Below are 24,707 nucleotides of genomic sequence, written 5' to 3'. Positions count from 1 at the left end.
GCAGCGCGCCTCCTGATTGGCTGGCGGCCCGACCACGTGACATCGGGCGAGTTTCCGCCACCTAGAACCGTCTGACTGCGCTCGGACGCAGTCGGGAGGGGCCGGCGGGAGAGGGCGTGGTGCGGGGCGCGCGAGCCGGGGTCTCGTGCGCGCCTCGCAGTTCATGCGGCGTGCTGTGACGATTGGGGCGGCTGTTTGGCGTATGGCACTGGCGATTTGGAGAGCGCCTGATATCGCCGCTGCTTAGGAACACAAATGTAAGTGGTGACAGCACCGACCTCGGTGCCGGTGTAGCGGTGTGCGTCGCTCTAATCCTTGATATAAGCGACGGCTCGGCGGTTCGTTGGGGGTCTTTCTACGTACAGATCGCGGTCTGCGACGGTCACGGGTCACTCCAGCTCGTGATCCTCTGCCGCATTCGTGCATCTGTGTCGTGTATGTAGTATTGCGATACGCAGTCGCGGTGGGAGCGGTCATCGGGGCGGTCAAGGTCTTTGGACAAAAGGTTATATTGTCTGTTGCGCTTTCCCACGATTATACGCCCTGGCTAATAGCAGTACGGTATAAAACGGAGGGGAGCTACATGGTGACTGCGTCGCCTGACGTGTTTTCTCGCCGTTTGCAGTTGGGGGAAATCGTTCGCACCCACTTACCAGACAACCGTATTCAGTGCCGGGTGGACAGACTTCGAGGATCAAAATGTGCGCGCTCCACTGCCCTGCGGTCTAAAACGTACCACTTGAAAGTCCACACGGCCGCTCCCGTTGGGGAAGCGGGCACCCCTCCCACCTGCCGCCCCCCCCCCCCCCACGTCGCGCCGTCGCGGGTGGAGGAGGGGGGGGGGGGGTAAAACCGCACCGTGACGCTTACGGCGCGGCGGGCCGGGGGCGTTGGCCCCTACCTGTGTGACGGGACGCGTGACACCGGCGCCGTCTCGCGCTACACTGGCTGACGGCCGGCCCGACGGCGATCCATTGGGCCACGCCGCGGGCGGCAGAAGCGGAGGATGGTCCGCCGTGGAGGAGCCGCCTCAAGCCTCCGGGCATCGCTGGCCCGGTCCCAGTACAGCGGCGCTGAATCAGCCCCGCCGTTACTGCGGCGGGCGGATCCAAGTTGACGGCTGTTTGAACCCATGCCCTGCGGTTGCCGCCGCAGTTTGCTCACAGCTGTACGCGACCACACCCTGGGCTTGAGCGGCGTGTTCACTCTCAGAGCGGGTGGCGGTCTGGTTTCTCAGCTCCTCACCCCGTTCAGCTGGGCGTGCATGCCCACTTTCCCGCCACTGTGCCGACCCACGTCGCTTGCGGCGCCGGCACTTTCGCCCGCGCTTCTTCCCGCGAGGTCGCCCCCCCCCCTCCCGTCATTGGGCCCTGCCTGTCAGGCGTGCCCCCCCTCCCGCCATCTTCCCCGGGTCTCGGGTGACCCCTGGCGACCTCTGCAGGGGGCGGGGAAGGCAGGTGGTAGGGCCGAACGCCGTGCCGTCGGCCGGTGTTCGGTCGGGGCTCGGCCCCGCTGAACCAACGATGTGCTGTTTGGGTTGGCAATGGGCGCTCGGTGGTGGGTGTGATTGCAGCGAGGTTCTTGTCGATAGTGATGCCGCCGCTGCAGCAGGTCTTGCCGGCCGCCTCCATCGTGGTCTCCCTCACAAACACAACACACACTATTTGTTGACGTGTAATAAATGGGGTTTATTAATGCGGCTGAGTGGTCGGCTCATTCTCGCCGTTGTTCACGTTGACTTGTGTTCCAAGACTGACGTCAGGTGACTTACGTGGCAACATGCCCTGGCTCAGAATGTGTGCCTGGACGGGCCCACGATCACGCAGTCTTATCACGGGGCGTAGGCAACAGTAATCGCACACACGCCCGGCCGTGGGGCGCCGCGAGCGCCGCGCCCCTCTTATTTGTGACGGGCGGGCCGGCGGTTCCCGTGTCCGCTAAAACTCCGGCGGTTTTTGCCGTCGTTTCGGCGATCCGTGGGCGGAGCAGATGCACTGCGACAGGCCAGGGCTGCAATGCTGCTTCAACACGGTAATGTTCGGGTTCCGGCTAGCCGTTGGTGCAACAGGTGTACGGGGACAGGCTGGGGTTGATCGATCCGTTGGTGCAACAGGTGTACCTTGGCAGACGAGGGTTGTAATGGTGCTTCGACACCGGAATGGTGCGGACTAACTGTAACGTGGTGATACCCTTAGAAAGTGTCGGGACGTTTACCGGGTTACAGGTTGTTTTGATAAAGATGGTAAGCAGGATATAATTAAGACCCTACCAGCGAAAGATTGAACGGGATGAGAAAGACGTTCCTGGATGCAGGTGGTACATGATAAAAGTCGTGCGTAATAAAGGTACTTCATGATGCCGTTTTTCATGATAAAGGGCAGAAGCGCAGTTTGGCGGAAGGATTGTGGCGGGGGAGGGGGGGGGGGGGGAGGGGACGGGGCTGAACGTTGGGAAATACCTCGACCTACCACCGACATACGCCAACAAACGAGTTTCTCCTGGGATTTGGCCACCCTTCTCAAAGTTGGGCTAAAGCAGTTTGTGCGGGTCTTGCGGATAATGGCTATGTGGACGCATTAGTATTTCAGTTAGGACTTGAAACTTAACTGTTGTCGCAGGCGGCACTGGTGGGAATGCACCAATAGCAAAGCTTCGGACGTGGTCATTAGGCACCGCATTGTTGACTTCTCAATGCGGATAGAGACCGTACTGGCCGGGTAATACCCACAAAGTCCGCCCATTAATGGTCCGTAATCCAAGATCGATGGCTTCTCGTGCGCAGTTTCACAAAATCGGTGCGGAACACGGCCCTCGCATTTGGCTACGGGGTACACAATTAAATGGTGGGAAGGGTACGAGCCTTGGCAATCTTATGTACATCAGCAAGAAGTGCCGCCGCCACCGCCACCGTTTTTAGGACTCGCGTCTTTCATGGCTCGGTACGTTTCTTGCCTCCATTCCGCCATCCCTCTCCCTTTTTTGGGCGGGGGACTTTATTTCAGCATGTAATTGCACTTGTAACTGATGGTATTTACCCAGTAGAACTTCCTTGCGAACGTTGCGCATGATCTTTCGCTCACCGTCCGGTGCGATATATATATATATATATATATATATACATATATATATATATATATATATATATATATATATATATATATATAGCGATATAGCCATGCATGTACGTACATTTATTCATACATAGCGATGTAATTTGCATATTGCAATATCCCTGTCTTTGACGATCTTTCTCCCAACTATCTAACCCACTCAACCTGTTGCGTTCAATCGCTTGTATACGATATCATTTGATTTTTCGCAGTTTGATATTTACAAGCAGGTGGCAAATAGAGTGATACGGTAAACATGGAAGAGATGCGGTAAATTACTACGTGTTGCGTCTGTGGCTCCAAAATGAATTTTGAGTGCCGGCATTCCCGGTAACGAGGTCGGTCAGTTCCGGACGGGCGTGACGTCTCTTGCTCTGGCACGTGATGAGATCCTGCATGCTGGCTCCTGGTCAAACCAACAGTCCGCCCACGATTTCATTCTGGCATTTCGGATGTGACCCGCGCCGCCCAGAAAGCCGTCTCGTTCGGATTCAAACATCCGCTGTCCGATGCAAACAGACGGAATTTTCGGTAGTGTCGCTGTTGACAGGCTGGGATGTGGTCGGGGACGTGTCAATGGATGCTGCTCCCATCCACTTCGGATGTCGTGTCTGGCATCATTCCTTATAACGATTGAGCGTCGTTCTCTGTCGATCGAGGATGCTGCTTCCAGTCTTCTGCGTGCCACGCGATAAATACACGTCGACGCCATCTTCAAGCGCAGGACTGCGTCCAGTCCAGTTTAGTCTGTTCAGTTGGATTCAGCCTGCGTCGATCGCGATCGGTTGAGCATCACACGTGATCATGTAAGGTTGGTTTAGTCTTGCTTGGTTCAAATGCGGATCGCTGGCTTCACCGGTCTGGTGCGGTTCAGCATCACAGCAGTTGTCATTTGATTTGAGTTTTGTTCGGCTCAGTTCAGTTCCGTTCGCGGTAGGGAACACGCCCGTCTGCATTGGGCGCTTCCAGCGGTCACTGGGACAAATGACCAGTGCACTGCCCCGTCCCCGCGTCTGTTGGAGAGCTCAACTGAACCAGACGCCAGCCGGGACAGCCCCTGGCCGCCCGAACACATGGCGACAGGCCGGCCACTTCGGGGCGGGACTGAACCAGACACCAGCCGGGACAGCCCCTGGCCCGAACACATGGCGAGAGGCCAGTCACCTCGGGGCGGAACTGAACCAGACACCAGCCGGGACAGCCCCTGGCCCGAACACATGGCGACAGGCCGGCCACTTCGGGGCGGGACTGAACCAGACACCAGCCGGGACAGCCCCTGGCCCGAACACATGGCGACAGGCCGGCCACTTCGGGGCGGGACTGAACCAGACACCAGCCGGGACAGCCCCTGGCCGCCGAACGCATGGCGACAGGCCGGCCACCTCGGGGCGGGACTAAACCAGACACCAGCAGGCAGGGGCCGAGGGAGGAAAAAGCAGTCATCTCGCAGGAAAGAAAAGAAAAATTAGTAGATAGTTCCTGGCGTTCTAGTGCTCTTACACATTATCTTTAGCAAGAAGGCCGCACTCTCATTGCAAGACAGTTTTTCACTGCAGAACCATCTGGTTGTATCGCTGACTGCGAAATGGAGCTGCGCGCAAGTAGCGAATCGTTCCCCGCGAGTGATAATATGCTGCGATCGATTTCGTGGTGTTTGCCTCTGATGTATAGTGCAGACGTTTGACGTTCGCGTTGAATACAAACACACCAGCTCTCTTCAGATCTCTCCGTCTGGAGCGAGAGAGCGCGGGTCCGCGCAGTAACGGCTCCGCAGCGACGCGTCCCCGTCTCCCCTCTGCGCCACTGACCCGCGCCTCTTGTTTCCAGAGGTCCGGCCTCACCTGACCGCCATGGCGGACGCGGTGTACCCGGGCAGTCTGTTCTTTTCCGGACTGGCGGCGTGGGCCGGCATGCCAGTGGATCAGGTAGGTGCGGTGTCTCGGCCGCCGCGGACCCCCGGTTCACTCTGCGACGGGACGGTGTCCCGGCCGCCGCAGGCCCCCGGCTCACTTTGCGACGGGACGGTGTCCCGGCCACCGCAGGCCCCCGACCCACTCTGCGACGGGACGGTGTCCCGGCCGCCGCAGGCCCCGGGCCCACTCTGCGACGGGGCGGTGTCCCTGCCGCCGCAGGCCCCGGCCCACTCTGCGACGGGACGGCGACACACAGCCGTGATGCTTCGCGTCTTCCTGGGGGGGGGGGGGGAGGGGGGGGGGGGGAGGATCGACCGCCGGGGGATGGTGTTCCTGCCCTGGGGGGGGGGGGGGACCGGTTTACAAGTGGTGGAGAGCTGTCATGTGTCATGTCATTGGGGCTTTACGACGCACTCAGCTGCTGAGGCTATATGGCGTCGCCTGCCTCTCACCCTGGCAGAAGGGGTGGGCACCGCGGGGAATCGAACCCCGTACCTCTCGTTTCCCAGACGCGCAGTGGTTAACGCAGACGCCTTAATCATTACACTACCGGTACTCCACAAGTGGTGGAGAGCAACTGTGTGACCAGTTATAAGAAAGCTTCGGATGAACATGTCAAATCTGAAGTAAGCGTCTCCAAGACGTGATGAATTGTCAAAAGATAGTCGGCAATTTGGGGACTAATCTGCAATATTGAGTAGGCGTGAGTCTCGACTCAAGGAACCTAAATCTCAAATAACTGCAAATCTTAATAAAGTTCGCGTTTGGAACCGATGTGGGTTTCGAGATTGTCTTAATCCCGAATGCGTCTGAGCCACGAACAAGCCCTGATTAATTAAAAATAAGTCTGAGCCCTGGTTGAACATTCATCTCAAATAAGTTGTAGTACTGGATGAGTCCGAGCGTCAATCTGGTGCCCAAATACTCCCCGGAGCCGCGACTAGGTCCAAGTTTCCAAAAAACTCGGCGGTGGTGGTCTCATTGTTTCAGAGCTATGCATGTTGAGTTAGTAGTGAGCTTGAATACCGATGCTTTTGGTAAAGCCTGGGCCTCGAATAAGCTACAGTCTCGCAAGTCGGGAGTCTGGGGTCCACTTCTTCAGTAGTTCTTAGTCCTGGTACACCTTGGTCCCTTAACCCCAAGTACGCAACAGGAGCTCTAACACCAGTTCTGAATAAAGTAAAGTCTTGAATGCTGACGGTTCGGAATATGCCTGAGCGCAGAATAAGTGAGGGTCTTGGGGAGCATGATGTTTCTGTGTTCGCAAGTTTAGTTTGTTTAGTCCCATCTAGCCACGTTTTTTAGATGAGTAAAAACAATGCTGTTGGACAGTCAATGATAACAGGAGTCACGACACGTGTAATGTGCCTGAGATCCCTCTGATTACGCAAGGAACATCTGCAGTATATCTAAAGCTGTGACAGCGCGTGTTGTATTTAAAACGCAGTGCTCCAGCCCAAGTGTACAGCTTGATTTATCACTCAAAATTCTGCTCTGGTAGACGTGGTGTGGGACCACAAGTCAGTGAATGGGAAAGACAATAGGGTGTGAAGTAATTACCTTGATATAAGAAGTGTTTGATGAAAGGTTACGACCCAAACAATGCCATTTTTACAGGCCACTGTCTTAGGCAAAGCCCCATTTTGGTAAAAGTGGAGGGCGTCTCCACATATTTTCCGCAGGCGGTGGTTTGACGAACGCTGACCACGCCACGAGTCGGATGTGGTGGTCCCCAAAACATTCAGTGACTACGAAACATACGCCGTACGAAAAGATCATTATATACGTTGATAACGTCCCATCTCTTGATGTCGACTTACCACTGAACATCCTTGAGCTCAAAAGAAGTGTAGGAAAAATTGGTGGTAGGAAGTGACTGGTAGCAAGTGACTGACAAACGAGTGTGAAAACCCTGACAAACGAGTCCGAAAACCCTGATAAACGAGTCTGAAAACCCCTCCAGCAGTCTGACAACCCTGATAAACGAGTCTGAAAACCCCTCAAGAAATGAATTGTCCTAATTTGATCCTGCCGGCTAAAATCCGACCGTTGAAATCAAATCAAGCCGAAATGCAATGAAATGAAGCCCTCACAGATCGTCAAGATTCTGGGTGTCACCATCAATTCGTCCTTCCATGGGAAGGGCACATCTCCATCATCGTACGTCGCTGCTACGACATCACTGGACTCACTAGGATACGACATCGTCTTCTTAAAGAAACTAAACTCCTGATCCGGGCACTTGTATTTCCCATTGTTTCCCTGTTTGTCGGTTGGGGGAGCTGTAACGTGACTCAGATGCGACGAGTTCAAATGGTTTTGAGCGTTGACGCCCGAATCACGTGAAATACCACGAACCGTGGCCGAGTGACACTCGCGCCGCGCGAAATAAGGTGGCGCAAAATTGACGACCTTATGTGTGTACGCGATATTGCAGTCACGCGTAATATCTTCCTTTGGTTAATGTTAAAATATAACAAGTTAAAAATAGACATTTTATGCAACAAAAAGTTGTATTTATATGTATAAGATATGTAAAATATACATAGTGTTTAATATATATATATATATATATATATATATATATATATGTAATAAATGTAATATGTAATATATATGTGTAATATATATATTACATATTACATATATTACATTATATATACATATATACATATATGTAATATATAATGTAATATATATGTAATAAATATGTAATATATATATATGTAATAAAAACTTATTCGTGACATCTTTTCGTAATATCTTTACAGCTATCCAGGCGCCGGAGATGCTGTGGGAGTGCATACTGTGTGTGCAGTCCGCCGCTCCGACGTGTCCACTCGTGCCAGTCGAGCAGTGGCCGTCGAGCTGCTGCAGCTGCCGCGTGTCAGGACTGAGTTTTAGCACCGGTCGTACATGGTTCGCGCATCTAGTGGATGGAGCTCACTGCCAGCTGACATGCGTCAGCGGTCGCGAACAACGCAGCCTTTAGGACACTCGTTGGCCTCGGTCCTGTTCGTCAGACGGGACTTTGAGCGACGTTATGTGCCATACAGCGTTATGACACGGGCGACACCAAGCATACACACGTTACAATGAAAAGTCAGCAGCCGACATCTAGCATAAATGCCTCCTCCAGCGTCCGCGCACGATACTGCATGCGGCCCGTGGCGTGTGGCCCACGCTTGTCACTGGAACACCGCTCCGTCTCACTCACCACGTGTGTCGCTCGTGCGGCCCGTGGCGTGTAGCCCAGCTTGTCACTGGAACACCGATCCTTCTCACTCACCACGTATTGTTGCGTGAGTCGCTCGTGCGGCCCGTGGCGTGTGGCCCAGCTTGTCACTGGAACGCCACACCGTCTCATTCAGCACGTGTTGTTGCGCGAGTCGCTCGTGCGGCCCGTGGCGTGTGGCCCACGCTTGTCACTGGAACACCGCCCCGTCTCACTCACCACGTGTTGTTGCGCGAGTCCCTCATGTGGCCCGTGGCGTGTGGCCCACGCTTGTCGCTGGAACACCACACCGTCTCACTCACCACGTGTTGTTGCGCGAGTCGCTCGTGCGGCCCGCGGCGCGTGGCCCACGCTTGTCACTGGAACACCACACCGTCTCACTCACCACGTGTTGTTGCGCGAGTCGCTCATGTGGCCCGTGGCGTGTGGCCCACGCTTGTCGCTGGAACACCACACCGTCTCACTCACCACGTGTTGTTGCGCGAGTCGCTCATACGACCGCCAGCTCGGCGCCGGATCAGTTATGGTTGGCTGGCTCCGCAAGCCGAGCGATCGCCACCAGCTCGGCGTGCTGCCTCCTCCTTACGACGCGCCTCAGCGGCCGCCTGGAGTCGGTAATCGGAGACCGCAGTGACGCGCGCGGTGATCCCCTCGACTCCGGAGCTGGGCAGAGGACCAGGGCGGAGCTGTGTCGCCAGTCCTTACGACGCGCCTCAGTGGCCGCCTGGAGTCCGTAATCGAACGTCGTGGTGACCCATTCGTCTCCGGAGCTGGGCAGGGGGCCAGGACACTAGTCCCTGGACAGGCCCGCTCTCGTCTGCCACCTGCCGTCGCTGGGAGGACTTCCCTCGACGCGCCGCTGGGCTGGACCAAACCGCGCGGACTTTTCACTTCGTTATCACCGACATCCTCACAAGCGCATGTGTTTTTCGCGATGGTTTGGCTCTAGCCCCCGAAGTCGTAAACTGTTAGGAATACGTCGATCTCGTCCGTTGGATTGCCAGGCCCAGATCCGCGGCCAACCAATTTCCAAGCAATGGGCTTGTGAGATTGGTGCGGAAACCCTACGCCGGTGGGTCTCTGTCCGCTAAATTCCCTTGTGAGGTGGGCCTGTCAACGCACTGATCGAACCCATTGGTATGGGTCCCCGAGGTGTTCGGTTCCATTAGTCATGCTTGAGCGCCGTGTTCATGATGGCAGTACATCACTCTTCTGTTTGTTATCGTCTGGTTCATTCCACAACGCACAAGGCATTTCATGGTTGATTTAAGAGAAGTGGAAGATCCTTGTGACATTGAGGGTGCTATTGTGTGAAACAACCTGCTTGATACTGTATTGCTTGGTATAGCAAATAATGTCTCGGCCCATCTGCATCGTTCTGGACACGTGCTTAGTAAGACATCGTTGCAAATCACGCGTTATCCCCGCGTTGTGGCCCTTTTCTGTGTACCCTGAAGTGGTGTGCAACGCTTGTATCGTCACGCTCGCTTTGAGGGGCCACGAAATATCCCCGCTGCAGCATCCAGCATTGATGACGCCGCAATCATCCACAACGTTCTTATGTCGCCAATATCGCATGCCTGGCCATGATCGAGTGCAGACCCATGGGGCCCGTCCCGTTGCTGAGCAGCGGTTGGAGATGATTCGGTGCCGGTGGTCGCGACGGCATGCTGCGGCAAGATAGACACGTCCTGTGTGTCAGCTCCGAGGCGGGCGAGCCTCCCGCCGTCCGGATCTCGTGACCCCCGGTCATCACCGCGTGCGCCCGGGAGCGGCTGGCGGCACGTCCACGTGGGCAGCCGGTGTCAGTGAGAGGTGCACTGCGCGCGACATACCAGGCACGTGGTGACAAATCATTGCTGGACTCTGTCATGCTTGTCAGCAGCCTTCCGAGGAAGATGGCCGCATGCATTGTCCGAATAAGTCTGTCGTAGGAGCACCGCATGTGTCGGTATGTGGACATATGCGGTGTCCGAATACGTCTGTCATAGGAGCACCGCATTTGTCGGTATGTCGACACATGCGGTGTCCGAATACGTCTGTCATAGGAGCACCGCATGTGTCGGTATGTCGACACATGCGGTGTCCGAATGAGTCTGTCATAGGAGCACCGCATTTGTCGGTATGTCGACACATGCGGTGTCCTACTGAGTCTGTCATAGGAGCACCGCATTTGTCGGTATGTCGACACGTGCGGCGCTCGGCATGGGGAGTGCAATGATACGTGCTGCCCTTGGCTCAATCACTCCACAGATCCGCTGGTATTTCTGATGAATAGCGACGTTCATACTTCGGCGCTGTTCTTTCAACATTCGTGAGCACATAACGACCGTTTAAATCCAGGCTCGGAGATCGCCGTTCAGTGAAGAATGTCCGTCTGTTTACGTCGTCTTCCACAGCTGGCTTTGTGCTTTGTGCACTTTGAGGCTGTTTTATCAGCGCCAATTGGCTAACAGAACGTTGCGGTGCATTGTTCGGCGGTGCAGCTGCAGCGTTTCCCGGGATATGTGTTTGGAGGCAACATATGTTGCCGCGTCTCATGCGGTGCACATTCACAGGTGTCCTCGTTAAATCTGCGATGGCTGCGGCGATGGGATGCAACACAGCTGTGTCTGCATGAAAGACACAGCCAGGCAGCAGACACGGGTGAATCTCGGCATACTGTGCCATCCGCGGCCACGACTCAGCTCTGAAATTTGGCGAACAGAAAATGTGATTCACGTACTTACTATTTTTGCTTTGACAGGCACAAAATTTATGTAAGCGCAGCCTCTTGTACCCGGAGGGAGCGGGCAGTGCTGTTTCCTGTCATTTTTAATTTTTGCGCCATCCACCAAACATTGCGATGAATTCCCGCGCCAGGGGAAAATGCACCAGATGAGAGACACGAACACATTGTTTGTTTTCTTCGGTGACTGATTTCGTGCTCGTTGCAACCGCTCCGGTCTCCGGTCGGCTCAGCGGCCTGCACTGCAGCACTAGCTCTCAGGCAGTCAGTGTTGACAGATGTGACGGACGCGGCGCCGAAATAGCGCACGAGTCGATACGGCTCAGCAAATGCCAGAGGCAGACGACAAACAGGTCCATACCGGCGGGCCGGGCGCAGCGGCCGCCTGGATCTACGCCCCCGCGCCCGCTTCCTGCCAGGGGGTCAGTGCTGGGCTTCCTCGCCGTGGCGCTAGGCGCCCGCTCGGCCGTGCAGGACTGAGTGAAGCGCTCGTCGGTTGTTGTGGAACGCAGCAGTGAACGGCTGCGTACGGCACACTAAAAAAAACGTGACGAGGTTTACCCATTCGGGGCACAAGCTACCCACTGCAGCCCTATTGCTCGCGTCTCGGATCGAAAATGCGTCTCACCACGCTCCGCTGACGGAGTGTTGTTGCTTGGTGAGTGCTGTGTTTGCCCTGGGTGAATAATGTGCTCGTCCTTGGTGCCCGCACAACAACGTGAGGTGAAGATGGAACGGGCTCGAGCGGACAGGGGAGAACGGTGTGGACTTGACGGACCGCTTCCACCAGTTAACACCTCTGGGGCGCTGGTGTCCATTCCCGAGTTTGCGGGAGTCAGCTGCGAGTCTGTCAACGTGGCCTGATCTGACGCCGGCTGATGCCCATGTCCTGATCTGATCTGATCTGTCGTGGCCTGATCTGACGCTAGCCGATGCCCATGGAAAGCTCATGTCCTGATCTCATCTGATCTGATGTGATCTGATTTGTCGTGGCCTGATCTGACGCCGGCCGATACCCATGGAAGGTTCATGTCTTGTTTAGGTTTCCGTATGATTTCCGATTAATCTCTGCTGGTCCCTGCACCCATCGTGATAATAGGATGACCCAATTACGCCCCCCCCCCCCCCTCACACTCACATCATCGTGGCGGTTTAACAGTGGCGATTCTTTTTTCCGTAGGCTTGGCATGGCTGACCTTCGTTTTTGCCGACGGTTACCGTCGGATTATTGGTCTGGCGACTTAGATAACCGCGTGCAGACAGTCGGTTCTCACGTGCCATCGCCAGGACGGAGTTGCCAATCCTGTTCTCTACGGCCTCAGTAAACACCTGAGTTGGTTGGTACATCTGTGGTGTGTGCAAACGACATAATTAAACTTTGAATCAAGATGGTGTCGCATCTTGGTGCTATTTTGGATGACGCAGGTGGCTGACGCTATTTGCTAGCACTGTCCATGAAAATAACTATGTACTTACACATATATATATATATATATATATATATATATATATATATATATATATATATATATATATATATATGCGTACACATACCAGACCCCGGTTGGCTCGATGATTGCACTCAACCATGCGTGGCGCGGCTGTCGTGGCCAGCTTTAAAGGACACCAGATTGCGATGTCTGTTTATGGCCGTCTCTCACATCACGTGCCGTGGCCTAAGCTCTGATCCGATAGACGCTGGTGCCGCCCGCAAGCTGAGCCCATCCACCCACACCCTGTGCACCATTGCGGTTAGTGGAATTAGGCTGTTGAAACTGGAACTGTTGAAACTGGAACTGTTGCATATCGCATTCGGCAAAGGTGCTAACCTTGGCTGATCCTCGGGACTGTTCGGGACGGGGTAAAGCTGTTCTGGCCTGGCAACTGCCATCTGACCCCCACGGGACGTCGCTGGGAATGGCTCGGCGGGGTCGCTGAGCGCTCGTGAGGCCCAGCCACGAGCCGGCGCCAGCTTACGTCCACACGGGCCAGCGGGTGGGTGTGGCGCTGTTGCACCGCTGGGACGAGAGGGATGAGAGGCGGCGCGGTCGTCGGCACCACGCACGCTCGAGAGCCGCCGGGGGTTAAGCCACGCGGGCGCCGACGGGAAGCCGCCAGGGAAGGCTGGGCCTCTGTCGAAGCTAGACCGGCGACGGAGCAGCCCAGGAGGTCGCCGCTATCTGAACCAGACAGGGTAACAAGGGGCCGATAGGATAACACGGGAGCCGTTCTCTGAACCGGACAGGATATCGCGGGAGCCGCTCTCTGAACCGGACGGGATACCACGGGAGCCGCTCTCTGAACCGGACAGAGCAGCGTGGGAGCCGCTCTCTTAACCGGGCCGGACAGCAGGGGAGCCGCCCTCTAAATAGGAGAGGATAACACGGGGCCGCTCACTGAATCAGACAGGGCAGCGCGGGAGCCGCTCTGAACCGCACGTGACTTGGTAGCCGCCTGTTCTGTGGAAGCTCTCCCAGAGACGGGAGATACCGGTGTAAACAATTACTATTGGCAGTAAGCACGCTTCTGAGCAGTCACCAAGTGCTGATTCTACATTTCTGAGCATCGGCGGGATTCTTGAAATAGAAGGATCAGTGGGCCGTTGCTGGCCACGGTCGGCGGATGACTCGGGCGACCTGCTGACGTAAATGTCCATTCCAGCGATGCCAGTGATGCCGGACTGTCTCCCAACGCATCCCGTGATAAATGTCCCTCTGCGAGTTTCACCGTCTCCTCGCATCTTGCTCAGGTCGTCGCCACTTTGTTTATGGAACCAGGTCACCGTGCTTTCCCCTTTGAATGTCTCGTGTCTTGCCTCTCTTCCAGGTGCGTGTCACGCGCTGTGTCGTGCCGCCCCTGTCCGCGTCTCCCTGGGATGCTGTCTCGCATCCGGTCTAAACATCCCCCTGTGTCTCACCGTCCCCCTGTGTCTCACCGTCTCCTGTGTCTCACCGTCCCCGTGTCTCACCGTCCCCCGTGTCTCACCGTCCCCCGTGTCTCATTGTCCTCCATGTCTCATTGTCTCTCTGCGTCTCACCATCCCTCCGTATCTGAGCGTCCCTCAGTGTCTTACTGTCTCTATGTGTCTCACCGCTCCCGTGTCTCGCCGTTCCCATGTCTCACTGTACCTCATGTCTCACCGTACCCCATGTCTCACGGTACCCCGTTTCTCACCGTCGCCCGTGTCTCACCGCTCTCCCGTGTCTCACTGTACTTCGTGTCTCACTGTCCCCTTGTCTCACCGTCCTCCAGTGTCTCTCTGTCTCCATAGGTTTCACCGCCCCCGTGTCTCACCACCCGCTCCCCGCGTCTCACCTCCCCTCCGTGTCTCACCGTCCCCTTGCCTCCCGCAGGTGAACTTCCTACTGGGCCAGCTGGCCGGCCTGCTGGCCGCCTGCCTGTTCCGTCTGAGGCTGCCGCCCGGCCGAGTGGGCGCCACGGCGCGCCACCTGGCGGCTGCCAGCATCGGGCTGGCTGTGCTGCTCCTCTGCTACGGCCGGTACGGAACGCTGCGGTGACCTTGGAGCGGCGCGTTCCCGCCGGCGCGCCGCCAGTGGAGCCTCCCACGGGCGGGTCCGGCAAGGCGCTGCTGCTCGCCCGGGCTTGTTTATGGTGCTGTTGCCGGGTACTGAGGCGTTTTTGCGGTGATTTCAAAGACCCGTGGGTTGTCTGAGCTACCTCCCCCCTCCCCCGCTTGACTGGGTGATCACATGGACGATAGGAATGCTTGATATTCGGAGCGTGTGTGCGTGACCTGGATTCGATGCAACTTCTGCATACCTGGTGTTTGGAGGGTTGTCCTTAACGTGCTAAATGCCAGTGTTTGGTTAGATGTTTTAGGGGTGGGCCGACTACAGGTGCCATTTTGTGTCCGTTATGCGTGAAGTCGTGTCGCCATGGAACACGCCACAGTATGTCAGAAGTATTTACTATTCGACGGCCAATGGCGCGATGGGAAAATCACTTTGTTTCTGACCTGCCTCTAAAATGTAGCGCTTGGTAGCAGTCTCCACCGCTGCCGTCACCCCTCCCCCCCCCCCCACCTGTTGTCGTCACCGCGGCGGTCAGAACGGGGCGCGGCCCGGCCGACTCCGCCGCCTCAACGCGCCGTCCTCTCCTGCTGCAGGGACACCAAGCACGTGATCGCGCAGGCGGCGCTCAACTACGGCGTCATCCGCCTGGCCCCGGCCCACTCCGTCCACAGGTGAGGCGTCCACGCCGTCCACCGGCGGGCCGTCCACCCGGTCGCGGCGTCCACCGAGCCCACTGTCCGCCGCGGCGTCCCCACCCGCCGCAGCGGCCCGGACGGCGGCTGGGCCGCCGTCTGGTCCACATCTCCCTCAGTTCCGCCTGCCTTTGACATCGCCACGCCGGCGCCCTGCGTGGTTGACCTGCCGCCCCTCCCCCGCGCGCGCCGAGCCGCGTGCTGACCGGCTCCGCACGTGCTCGCGGTCTCGGCCGGAGCCGCTGCCCGCCCCCCCCCCCCCCCGCTCCAGCTGTCCGTGAATAGCTCGTGTGACCTTGGTCGGGCTGGTGCTGGAGTGCCGAGCGTGGCTTGCGCTGGTCAGCCCCGGGCGCGGCGGCGGGCGCTGGCGCGCGCACCCGGGCCGGACGACCGACTGCTGGTCGACCCGCGCCCCGGCCGCACCCGGCTGCACTGAGGCCCGGTGCGCGAGGCGGATGTCAGCGATTGCGGTGTTGACCTGGGTTTCTGGGTGCCCCGGGGAGATAAGGTCGGCAAACATCGTCCCAGGTCGGGCGCTGTAGACTGTGGCCGTGTGTGATGGCAAGCCCGGATGTGCTGACTGCAGCTACGGGCGGCGGCGCAGCGGCTGTTTGAGCTGCATAATGTGCGGTGGGGGCAGCTGTTGTGCGTTGGCTTTCCATCCAATGGGGAAGGCCGGGTGGAAATCTGCCGATCACACAGGATTCTTCGATTGTTCTCCATTGGTTGCTCACAATGGACAACTAGAAGGGGTGAAAGCTTCCGACTGAAGTGAAAGCGGTCACTTCTAATGCATTTATGGATTGAATGTTTCCCTTAGCGTAAACTGGGTGGCTTATAGTACACGGGAGCAGCGTTCATATCTTCTGATATTTGCGTTATTGGATCGGAAAACGAAAGGTGGAGAAGTGCATGGGGCAAACCACGCATATATTGACGTCCACTCCGCTAATCATGTAGCAGACCTGCCAGCCTGCGACACTGCCCTCAGACGCCGCTGTCTCCGTCGCCAGGTTGTGTTTGCTGGCGGCTATGGCGTACCTCACTGTGATCCACTACTGGCGGCTGGGCAGGCCGCAACAGTACATAGACATCTCAGGTGAGTGACGGCCGTGACCCGGGTGACCCGTCACGCGTCACAGCACGCCGGGGCGCCGCCGGGTCGTCACGCGTGACGCCCCCGGCGTCGTCGCTCCGTCACGCTGCCGTCGGACGCTGGGGCGGGTCAAAGTGACGCCACGTCGAAATCCCGGTCTTCGTCATTGGGATGACCTGTCACTGCGGGTGCCTTTGCGCTGTTGCCATCCCTGTTATTGGTCGGCACTCGTGGGCTGTTTCCCACATCCAGTGCATGCAGCAGACGTAAACTGTCAGGAGAGGGTCCTCCGTGCAGACATTCGTGACGATTCCCAGCATGTTGCCAGGTTCCCAGCGTGTTGCAGCTGTAACGTCTCCGGCCCTACAGGGCCTGTGATGGTGCTGACCATGAAGACAACCCTGCTGGCGTTCAACCTACACGACGCCAGCAGGGCCGCCTCGGGCGATGTGGAGCTGAAGCCGATGCTGCGAAGCATAGCCGTCAGGTGGGCCCGGGTCCCCGCCCAGCCACCTCAGGATCCCCATCCCCAGTACCCCTCCCTCGGGTCCTCTCTCCCGGGTCCCCTTCCTCAGGCCCCCTTCCTCGGGTCCCGCCCAGCCACCTCAGGATCCCCATCCCCAGTACCCCTCCCTCGGGTCCTCTCTCCCGGGTCCCCTTCCTCAGGCCCCCTTCCTCGGGTCCCGCCCAGCCACCTCTGGATCCCCATCCCCAGTACCCCTCCCTCGGGTCCTCTCTCCCGGGTCCCCTTCCTCAGGCCCCCTTCCTCGGGTCCCGCCCAGCCACCTCTGGATCCCCATCCCCAGTACCCCTCCCTCAGGTCCTCTCTCCCGGGTCCCCTTCCTCAGGCCCCCTTCCTCGGGTCCCGCCCAGCCACATCCTCCGGATACCCATCCCCAGGTCCCCTTCCTCGGGTCCTCTCTCCCGGGTCCCCTTCCTCAGGCCCCCGTCCCCGGGTCCCCGTCTTCAGGTCCCCGCCCAATCCCTCCGGTCCCCGCTCAGCCTCCTCCCGGCTCCCCAGCCCTCCGTGTCCCTGTCCCCAGGTCCTCGTCCAGTCCGCTCGGATCCCCGCAGTGGCGTGCCGGACCCAGGACCCCACACCGCAGCCACCTCGCGTGACCTCTGCCGCCGCGATGATGTCAGTGGGGCGAGAAGGCCCAGATCCGGCCGATCTGTCGTCCTTGGATCAATGCAACGATTTCATTTGCTTTTGCGAAACGCGACCGCAGTCAGCGCTTATCATTTTGCCGCGTATGTGACGTCAGTCTTTGACAGCCGTGTTTTATATTGAGGCTATACCGTTGAGTGATCGGGTCACATAAACTATCCGCCAAAGGCACGTTGCACGCGGTGTATGTACTCCCATCCTACGCAGTGTCTACCGAACGTAGTTCTTCACGAATGCACGCAGATATCCGATAGTTTCCAGATCTTCCGTTAAGTGCCGAAATTTCTCACGTTTTGTTCTTCAGTACATTACTATGTGTATTCCGAAGAAGTTCGTCTCTTTTGAACCACTGGTGATCAGCCCGGTACCTATAAGCTGTGTCTTCATCCCGTGCTCGAGCTGAAAGCCTAATTTCATCATCAGTGATGTTGTCCAGGGCGGCGCAATCCTTGCGGCAAAGGCCACGTGCTTGAAAGGCGATGGTTCTGACCTACCAAGACCTTGCTCGGCTCCCCTGCCCCTCGCCCTGGACGCGCCCTTGCCGTTTCGTGACGCAAACGTCAAGCGACCGATGGCGACGGCCGTGCCGGAATCAGGCGCTGCTGCTGCGCTGTATCGGGGCGCGAACCTGATGCAGCGATAGCTCTTGTTTTCCTCGGCGTGCATGGAGCCGCCTGGGCCAGTGGACCTCCGCCAGCTATCACGCCAAACATTTCCTGGCGCCTGTCATTGTCCTCCCACCGCATGGTTCACAGAAATGAGGCTGCAAAATGCTTTTAGAGCGGTTCTATGCACTTCATCGACCGATTACGCAGCGCTATGCCCCATCGTCTGACGGCGCCCGTGTTCGACTGATGAATTGGCTCGTTCCAGCAAAGCTCCGTCCCTGGTCGAGTTTGCGGGGTACGCGTTCAACTTCCAGACCGTACTCGTGGGACCAATGATAGACTTCTCTCACTACCGCCACTTCATCGAGGTTGGACTCTCACCGACGCCGCTCTCAGACAAGGTCAGAAGAAGTGCACTGCAGCTACCGTTGGCGTATGATAAGCGCAGCTGCGTCGCTCAAATTGAGATATGTATCGTCGGAGCGGGGTCCCGTAAACATCCGGCCCACTTTCTGACAATATGACAAGTGCTGGCTGGCATTGTGTTTCGAGCTTTGAAGCAAGAAGCTCTGAAGTTCCTGGGCGCTTAAAAGATAGTCGCATTTGCATATCCATTTGTGCCTCGTCTTTGATACGGCTCAACTCTGTCGCATTCGGCAGCGTTATGACGGTCGTCATTATCGCAGTGGAACGGTTCGTACTTGGCGCTAACGACTTGGTCAAGCGATTCGGATTCGTCGAAAATAGCTGGAGGGTGCAATCAGACCGACTCGGCGGCGGAAGCCCGCCCGGGTCCGCCATGTGGGGGAGGGGGGGGGGGGCGTCGACGGGTCGATGACCTGTCAGCTTGCTCTGACGGCCGGCCCGGAACTGAGGCCGCTCCCAGAGCCGCCAGGCTCGGCCGCGCTCAGAGGCCAGGGTGTCAATAGTCTGCCGACGGAACTGAGGCCGCGCTCAGAGCTGCCAGACCCGGCCGCGCTCAGAGCCGCCAGACCCGGCCGCGCTCAGAGGCCAGGGTGTCGATGGTCTGCTGACGGAACTGAGGCCGCTCTCAGAGCTGCCAGACCCGGCCGCGTTCAGAGCCGCCAGACCCGACCGCGCTCAGAGGCTGGGGTGTCGATGGCCTGTCCACATCGCTTTCCGCGCGGCACGGCTCGTAAAGCTGGCACCAATCTGCCGCTCGACATTATCCGGGGACATCGTGGCTCGTCGCGATCGTGCCGTCGTTCCAGCGCCGTGATACCATTTGCGACCGTGTACAACTGTCCGGTGTCTGTTACTCCACGAAGTGGGTTGTGTAGCGTCACAGCCGTCCTACCGACCCTGGAGCGCAATTCACAGAGTCTTCTGGAAAGGCGCCGCTGGCCTTTCCTCTCGCTGGCTGTATCTGTCTGTAACAGGTAATTGGCACCGATTTTCGTCGGACTCTCAATACCCTAAATCTGCTCACGTAAGTTGGATCTCAGCGAGCCTCGACTGACTTGTTTTGGTTTTCCGCCGAGCCTCCTGTGACCCTCCACTGGATAGCTCTGCCTGGCGTGACCGGTCCTGACCTGACCGCGTCCGACCTCGGCGGTGCGCTGAGCCCGGCTCGCTTTTGCTGACCTGGCCCTGATCTTTGCCGACCGGCTGCCAGGCTAGCTCGGACGACAACGACAACCTGGTGTCGCCGTCGCCTACGCCGGCCGTCCTGCGCAAGATGGTGCTGGCCATGATCACCTCGGCCTGCGTGGTGTTCCTGGTGCCGCTGGTGCCGCACTCATTCTTCAAAGGTGTCGTCACAGAACTCGACCGCGCGCTCTACTGTATAATTTTATGCTGATGTGTTTTTTTTACGGATAAGTGGGCAGCCCTTTGCTGTAGAGTTTTTAAATCAGCTAGTTGGTTATGCTTCATAGTGTCAAATGCTTCTCGCAAACAGGGATTTTAGGGCTATTATCCAGGGTTGACTTCCGTTGCGTGAAATGGCCATATCAACGCTGTGTCATGCACGTTATGTACGTGCGTAATATGCAAAAATACTGGCTGTTGATTGTGATGGCGTACCCCGATTAGTTGCACGAGGATTGCACGTGTTTCGAAGCGGGCTTCACTTGCAGTAGACGGAATGTCTCACACCCAGACTGATGTGGGACGTTTTTGTGCTAGACCGTAATCCATTGTGGTTTGATATGACATCATCAGGCCTCTGTCTGGAATGCTGATTACCACTATCCGTCTTGCAGAAGAATGTCGCGCTAATTAATTCGCTCGTCACGCGCGCGTGACCGCGAGCTCGCAATGTCATAGTCCGCCACAACAGCCAACTACCATCAGCGTCACCGTGCACCCATGTCCGCACCCATAGCTCGAGCCAGCGTCAGCCCCCGCGCGCAGTGAGGCCGACCAGCGGCGCCGCCGCCGCCGACCGGCCGGTGACGCTCTCCCCGCCGCAGAGGAGGCCTACCACGCCTGGTCGTGGCGCCGCCAGTGGGGCTACATGTACCTGTCGGGCATGATGGCGCGCATGAAGTACTACGCCGCCTGGACCCTGGCCGAGGCCGTCTGCAACGCCTCGGGGCTCGGCTACAGCGGCCGGCGTGACGACGGAAGCCAGCGCTGGGGGGCCGCCGCCAACGTCAACGTCTGGAAGGTCGAGGTACGGATGATTCGGAGCGTCTGATGTGGGTTGGTAATTATTGGGCTTTTAGGGTGTATGAACTGCGTTGGTTATTGGGGCCTCGATGTGAGTTGATAGATGCATCGGGGAAGGGATGTGGGCCCGTTGGGGAAGGGTACATACAAAAGCGGCGTGCGTTGGCTTGTGCGGGGTATGTGAGGGTGCCCAATATTTGGGGATGAATGTACAATGTGTGGAGTGTGTTCAGATTAGACGTAGATACGTTGGAAAGTAGCCACTGGGTTGGGGCGTCCATGGGCAGACTGTCTGCATTTCGGAGCTGTAAAGAACGCGTGTGAACAAGATTAATGTCGTCGTATGGAGAGCAAAACTAGACGCCTCTCCCCTTGTGCCTCCCGCATGCAGGAAGCACCTGGAAAGGCACATAAGCCTCCCACGATGCCCATGTTCATACGGCGGGCGCGTTTGTCACTGCTGGCTTCAGTCGGAGCAGAGAGTGGCTCGCTGCACCCGGCCCGACCCATCGCATTTGTTGGCTAGGCCCGTCTGGGCACGGAAATATATTCGGTTTTGTTCTAGTAATTCGCTTCGCGATATTTTTAGCTTCTGATCAGAGTCGGCGGGATCAGTAGCCGCGGGGCTGGTAATGGGATCCGACCTCGGACCTTTATGTGCCACTGGAGGGCTTGTGGAAGCCCGATGAAAGCCTCGTGCGATGTGCGCCATTTCGGAGGGAGGCGCTCTCGTTTGCAAGTCCATTGTGGGTGCGGTATTAAGTACGTGACCGCCCCCAGCGTTTCAGATATTACCAAGGGAAAATAAATTGCTGGCCCTTGACGAATGCTGTCGTCCGTATCGCTGACCGCGGGGTCTTCAGGTCACGGTCAATAGGTCACCACCATCCAGACGCGTGACTGGCGCGTTGCGAGCGAGAATCAGAAGATGCAAACGCTAGTATTCGCGGGTCGTGGAGGGGTGTGTTCGAACTGTGGTGAATGGGTCCGGGGTATCGCATCTCACGGTTTTCTCGACGTGGTGCGTGCTGGGGTGTGGTCAGAGTGTGAGTGCACACGCAACACTGAGAATGCAGAGACAATACTTAATCGAAGTGCTTCTGTGTTAAGATCAGTTGGATGGTGCGTCATGTTTTTAGTTCATTGCGCGTCGTTAGCGGGACAGTTTTTGCTGGCCGGAATGGTGCGGCCACTGCACTGATTGGCTGGTAGTATCTCATGCTGTATTCCTGTTACGGACTGAAGGCAAGCGGGATGCGATGTTGTTGCCTTGGAGGCCTCGTGTCAGCAAGCCGCGCAGTTTTTACGCCAATGCTGCCACAGTAACACTGACTTCTCCTTGAACGGTACATCCTGTTGTCACGACGACCAGCAGGTCATTCCCTTGACGTCTTGTTTTGGACCAGGCCCAGTAAAGTCACATCCCCTGCTGCTGCTCGTCGTAACCATGCCGAGCAGTGAGAATCTGCGACGGTAGATTGGACAGTGCTGCATGGGACAGGATCGAATATGCAGCGACGCTCGATTGCTTACTTGACGACTCCTGCTTGCCTGCCGGGGTGCTGGGGCCGCTATCGATGTTCGGGGTGTTGTCCGGGTGGTCCGGGTCCCAAGCGAGCGTCCCGCGCCATAGGACTGCTTGCACGTCTTTACTGCACGTAAAATTGGACGCTGCCTGTAATTAACCAACTTGTCCCTCCGCGTGGCTTTCGTCAGCTTTAAAACACGCCGGGGCCCGTGCCTAATAGTTTTTCCTCATCTGACTGCTCCGTTTCCGGAAATTTGCCGTTCATTGCTAGCTAATTCATCTTCTGTGTCTGTAGGTCTGTAGGTCTTTGCTCACTTCTGGTCTGCTTCTAACGGACGCTCGCAGGAATGCGTGATATGCAATAACACCTGAACATCATGCCCGACTATTGTTGACCTCTTTTGGTCTGTGTTTACGCAGTCTTAAAGCTTCGCCAGCACCTGCTGTCTCCTTTGCCCTCGGTTTTGTCCTGATGATGTTCAGACTGCCAAGGCTTGGCAGCCACCGCCGTGTTGTAGTGCCTGTACCATACTACGTGCTACTACAGACTATGTCTATCACACCACATGCGCTAACTGATATCACACTACTCGAACACCTGTCAGCCCTGTGATCGCTCCCGGCAACCCAGCTCACCTGTCGTCCGCCCCCCCCCCCCCCCCCCAGTTCGGCTCCAGCTTCCGGGAGGTGCTGGAGGGCTGGAACGTGGGCACGGGTCGGTGGCTGCGCCTGGTGGCCTACGAGCGAGCCAGCCGACACCGCACGGCCGCCGTCTACGCCCTGAGCGCTCTCTGGCACGGCCTCGACCCCTGCTACTACGCCACGTTTGCCGTCGGCGCCCTTTGCACACAGGCCGGACGTGAGGTGAGCGCCGGTGGCGCCACGGTCGGCGTGGTGTAGAACTAGCTCTGCCTCGCGTTCTCCCTCAAGTTGATGTTGATTTGTGTCCGTGTGGTCGAAAACCAATGCGTCAGATACGATGGCTGATGTGAGAATTGGCCAGACAGCTGTAAGGTGCCATGTTCTGTGCTGGATTGCAATTATGCGCGTGTATTTACGAGTTACGGTGCTGCTCCGCCATGGGTGGAAGCTGTCGTTCCCAGGTGCACTTGTTGTTTCGACTCGGATGTGATGATATAATTTAATGCAGATGAAGCGTCCTTAATCGCCCGCGTGGCAACGTCAGCAGTCGCCCGATCGTCGCTGGCCGCGGTGCGTCAAGCAGCGCCTCTCGCGGTAATTTCAGGGCCGGCGCTGTCTGCGGCCGCGCTTCCAGCGCTGGAGGGCCGGCCGGCTGCTGTACCACCTGGCCGGCTGGGTGGCCACGCGCGCCTGCCTCGCCTACCTCCAGATACCGTTCGTGTTGCTTGACATGCGCACCTCGCTGCGCGTCTTCTGGTGAGTTGGGCTGAGGTGGGTGGGTCTTCTGCTCTGCCGTCGGTGCGGCTCGCTCAGGACGCGATGGTGGACGCGAACGTTCCGCGCTGTACACTCGGTCGTGGCTGCTTCTCGTCGCTCAAGTGGTCTGAAAACGTGATCGATGAATTCGACTCGCTGTTTTCCGACTGTCGATATCAAGCCGCCCCCGTCCTCTCGCAGGGACCTGTACTTTATAGTGCACGTGGTGTGCGTGGCGATGATCCTGCTTCTGCCACGCCTGATGCCGCCGCCCGAGAAGACGCCGAGCGGTTACCTGGCGGGCGCCTCGATGTCCGTGACCTTGTCCAACGGCCGGGCGACCCGGGACAGCACCAAAGCGACGCTCGAAAACGGCCGCGTAAACCGGGAGAACGGCCGCCTGGCCAGTGACGTCATGGCCGCCGGCCTGCGCCACCGGACCTCGAACGGCACGGGTCCGGGACCGATGGTGAGCGAGCTGGCGTTGGCGGGCGCCGGCGCCGGGCTCCGAGTGTCGTGAGGTCAGCACGAGGTCGCGTGACGGGGTCTAGTCCCGCCGGCCGGCGGAGGTCGGACGGCCACGCCGGCAGCGCCGCCTGGTGAGCGGCCTCGGTGGACTGGAAGCGTCCCGCTGATGACGAGCGGCGGGAGGGCTGAGCAGCTGCCGTGCCAAAGGCCGCGGGTGTGGCCTCGCGCCAGGGTCGTGTGTTGGATATGATTGTGAACACACCGTGAGGCGTGGCACCTCAATCCAGTTAAGTTCCAGCCGTAGGTGGGCCCGAGTGAAGTACTTAGTGCGCTTCGGACTTTTGCAGACAATCCAGCTCTCTGTGGGTTCCTTTTTTAAAGGAGCTGTGATCTTACGCTTCGTGCTGTGTTTTGATGTGGCGGGTTTCCGCATAATTTTGCATGTTTTCGTGAATGGGCTCTGCACGTCATCTTTTGCTGCTTTGTGCGCTTCTTTGTGATCAACTCGGTGCGAGCGGTAGGCACAGATGTGACGACGCGGGTGTTATTTGGCACTGGCTCACTGATTGTACTTAGCCCGCAACCGGATATCGCGT

General features: G+C 57.6%; 1 protein-coding gene across 1 annotated transcript; it reads left to right on the top strand.

Annotated features, from left to right (window-relative positions):
* Positions 1-98: 98 nt before the first annotated feature.
* Positions 99-24,707, top strand: LOC119101400 (lysophospholipid acyltransferase 1). The gene is made up of 12 exons (XM_037224734.1): positions 99-257; positions 4,938-5,035; positions 14,340-14,485; positions 15,113-15,190; positions 16,225-16,310; positions 16,677-16,794; positions 18,349-18,484; positions 19,720-19,855; positions 20,519-20,721; positions 22,912-23,109; positions 23,492-23,643; positions 23,845-24,707. Exons 2-12 carry the CDS (start codon positions 4,961-4,963, stop codon positions 24,161-24,163), a joined length of 1,647 nt encoding a protein of 548 aa, XP_037080629.1. The 5' UTR covers positions 99-257; positions 4,938-4,960; the 3' UTR covers positions 24,164-24,707.

This window comes from Pollicipes pollicipes, unplaced genomic scaffold (assembly GCF_011947565.3).
Source record: "Pollicipes pollicipes isolate AB1234 unplaced genomic scaffold, Ppol_2.1 Scaffold_4881;HRSCAF=5763_pilon_pilon_pilon, whole genome shotgun sequence".
NCBI lineage: Eukaryota > Metazoa > Arthropoda > Thecostraca > Pollicipedomorpha > Pollicipedidae > Pollicipes > Pollicipes pollicipes.
The sequence above is the reverse complement of the archived record's forward strand: the minus strand, read 5'-3'. Positions and strand labels throughout refer to the sequence as shown.

Excerpts from the sequence above, each read along its gene's own strand:
- LOC119101400 (XM_037224734.1), top strand. The coding sequence starts at position 4,961 with ATGGCGGACGCGGTGTACCCGGGCAGTCTGTTCTTTTCCGGACTGGCG. Across the intron at positions 14,486-15,112 it reads CTGCTCCTCTGCTACGGCCG|GGACACCAAGCACGTGATCG; the intron begins GTACGGAACGCT and ends CTCCTGCTGCAG. Across the intron at positions 23,644-23,844 it reads ACCTCGCTGCGCGTCTTCTG|GGACCTGTACTTTATAGTGC; the intron begins GTGAGTTGGGCT and ends GTCCTCTCGCAG.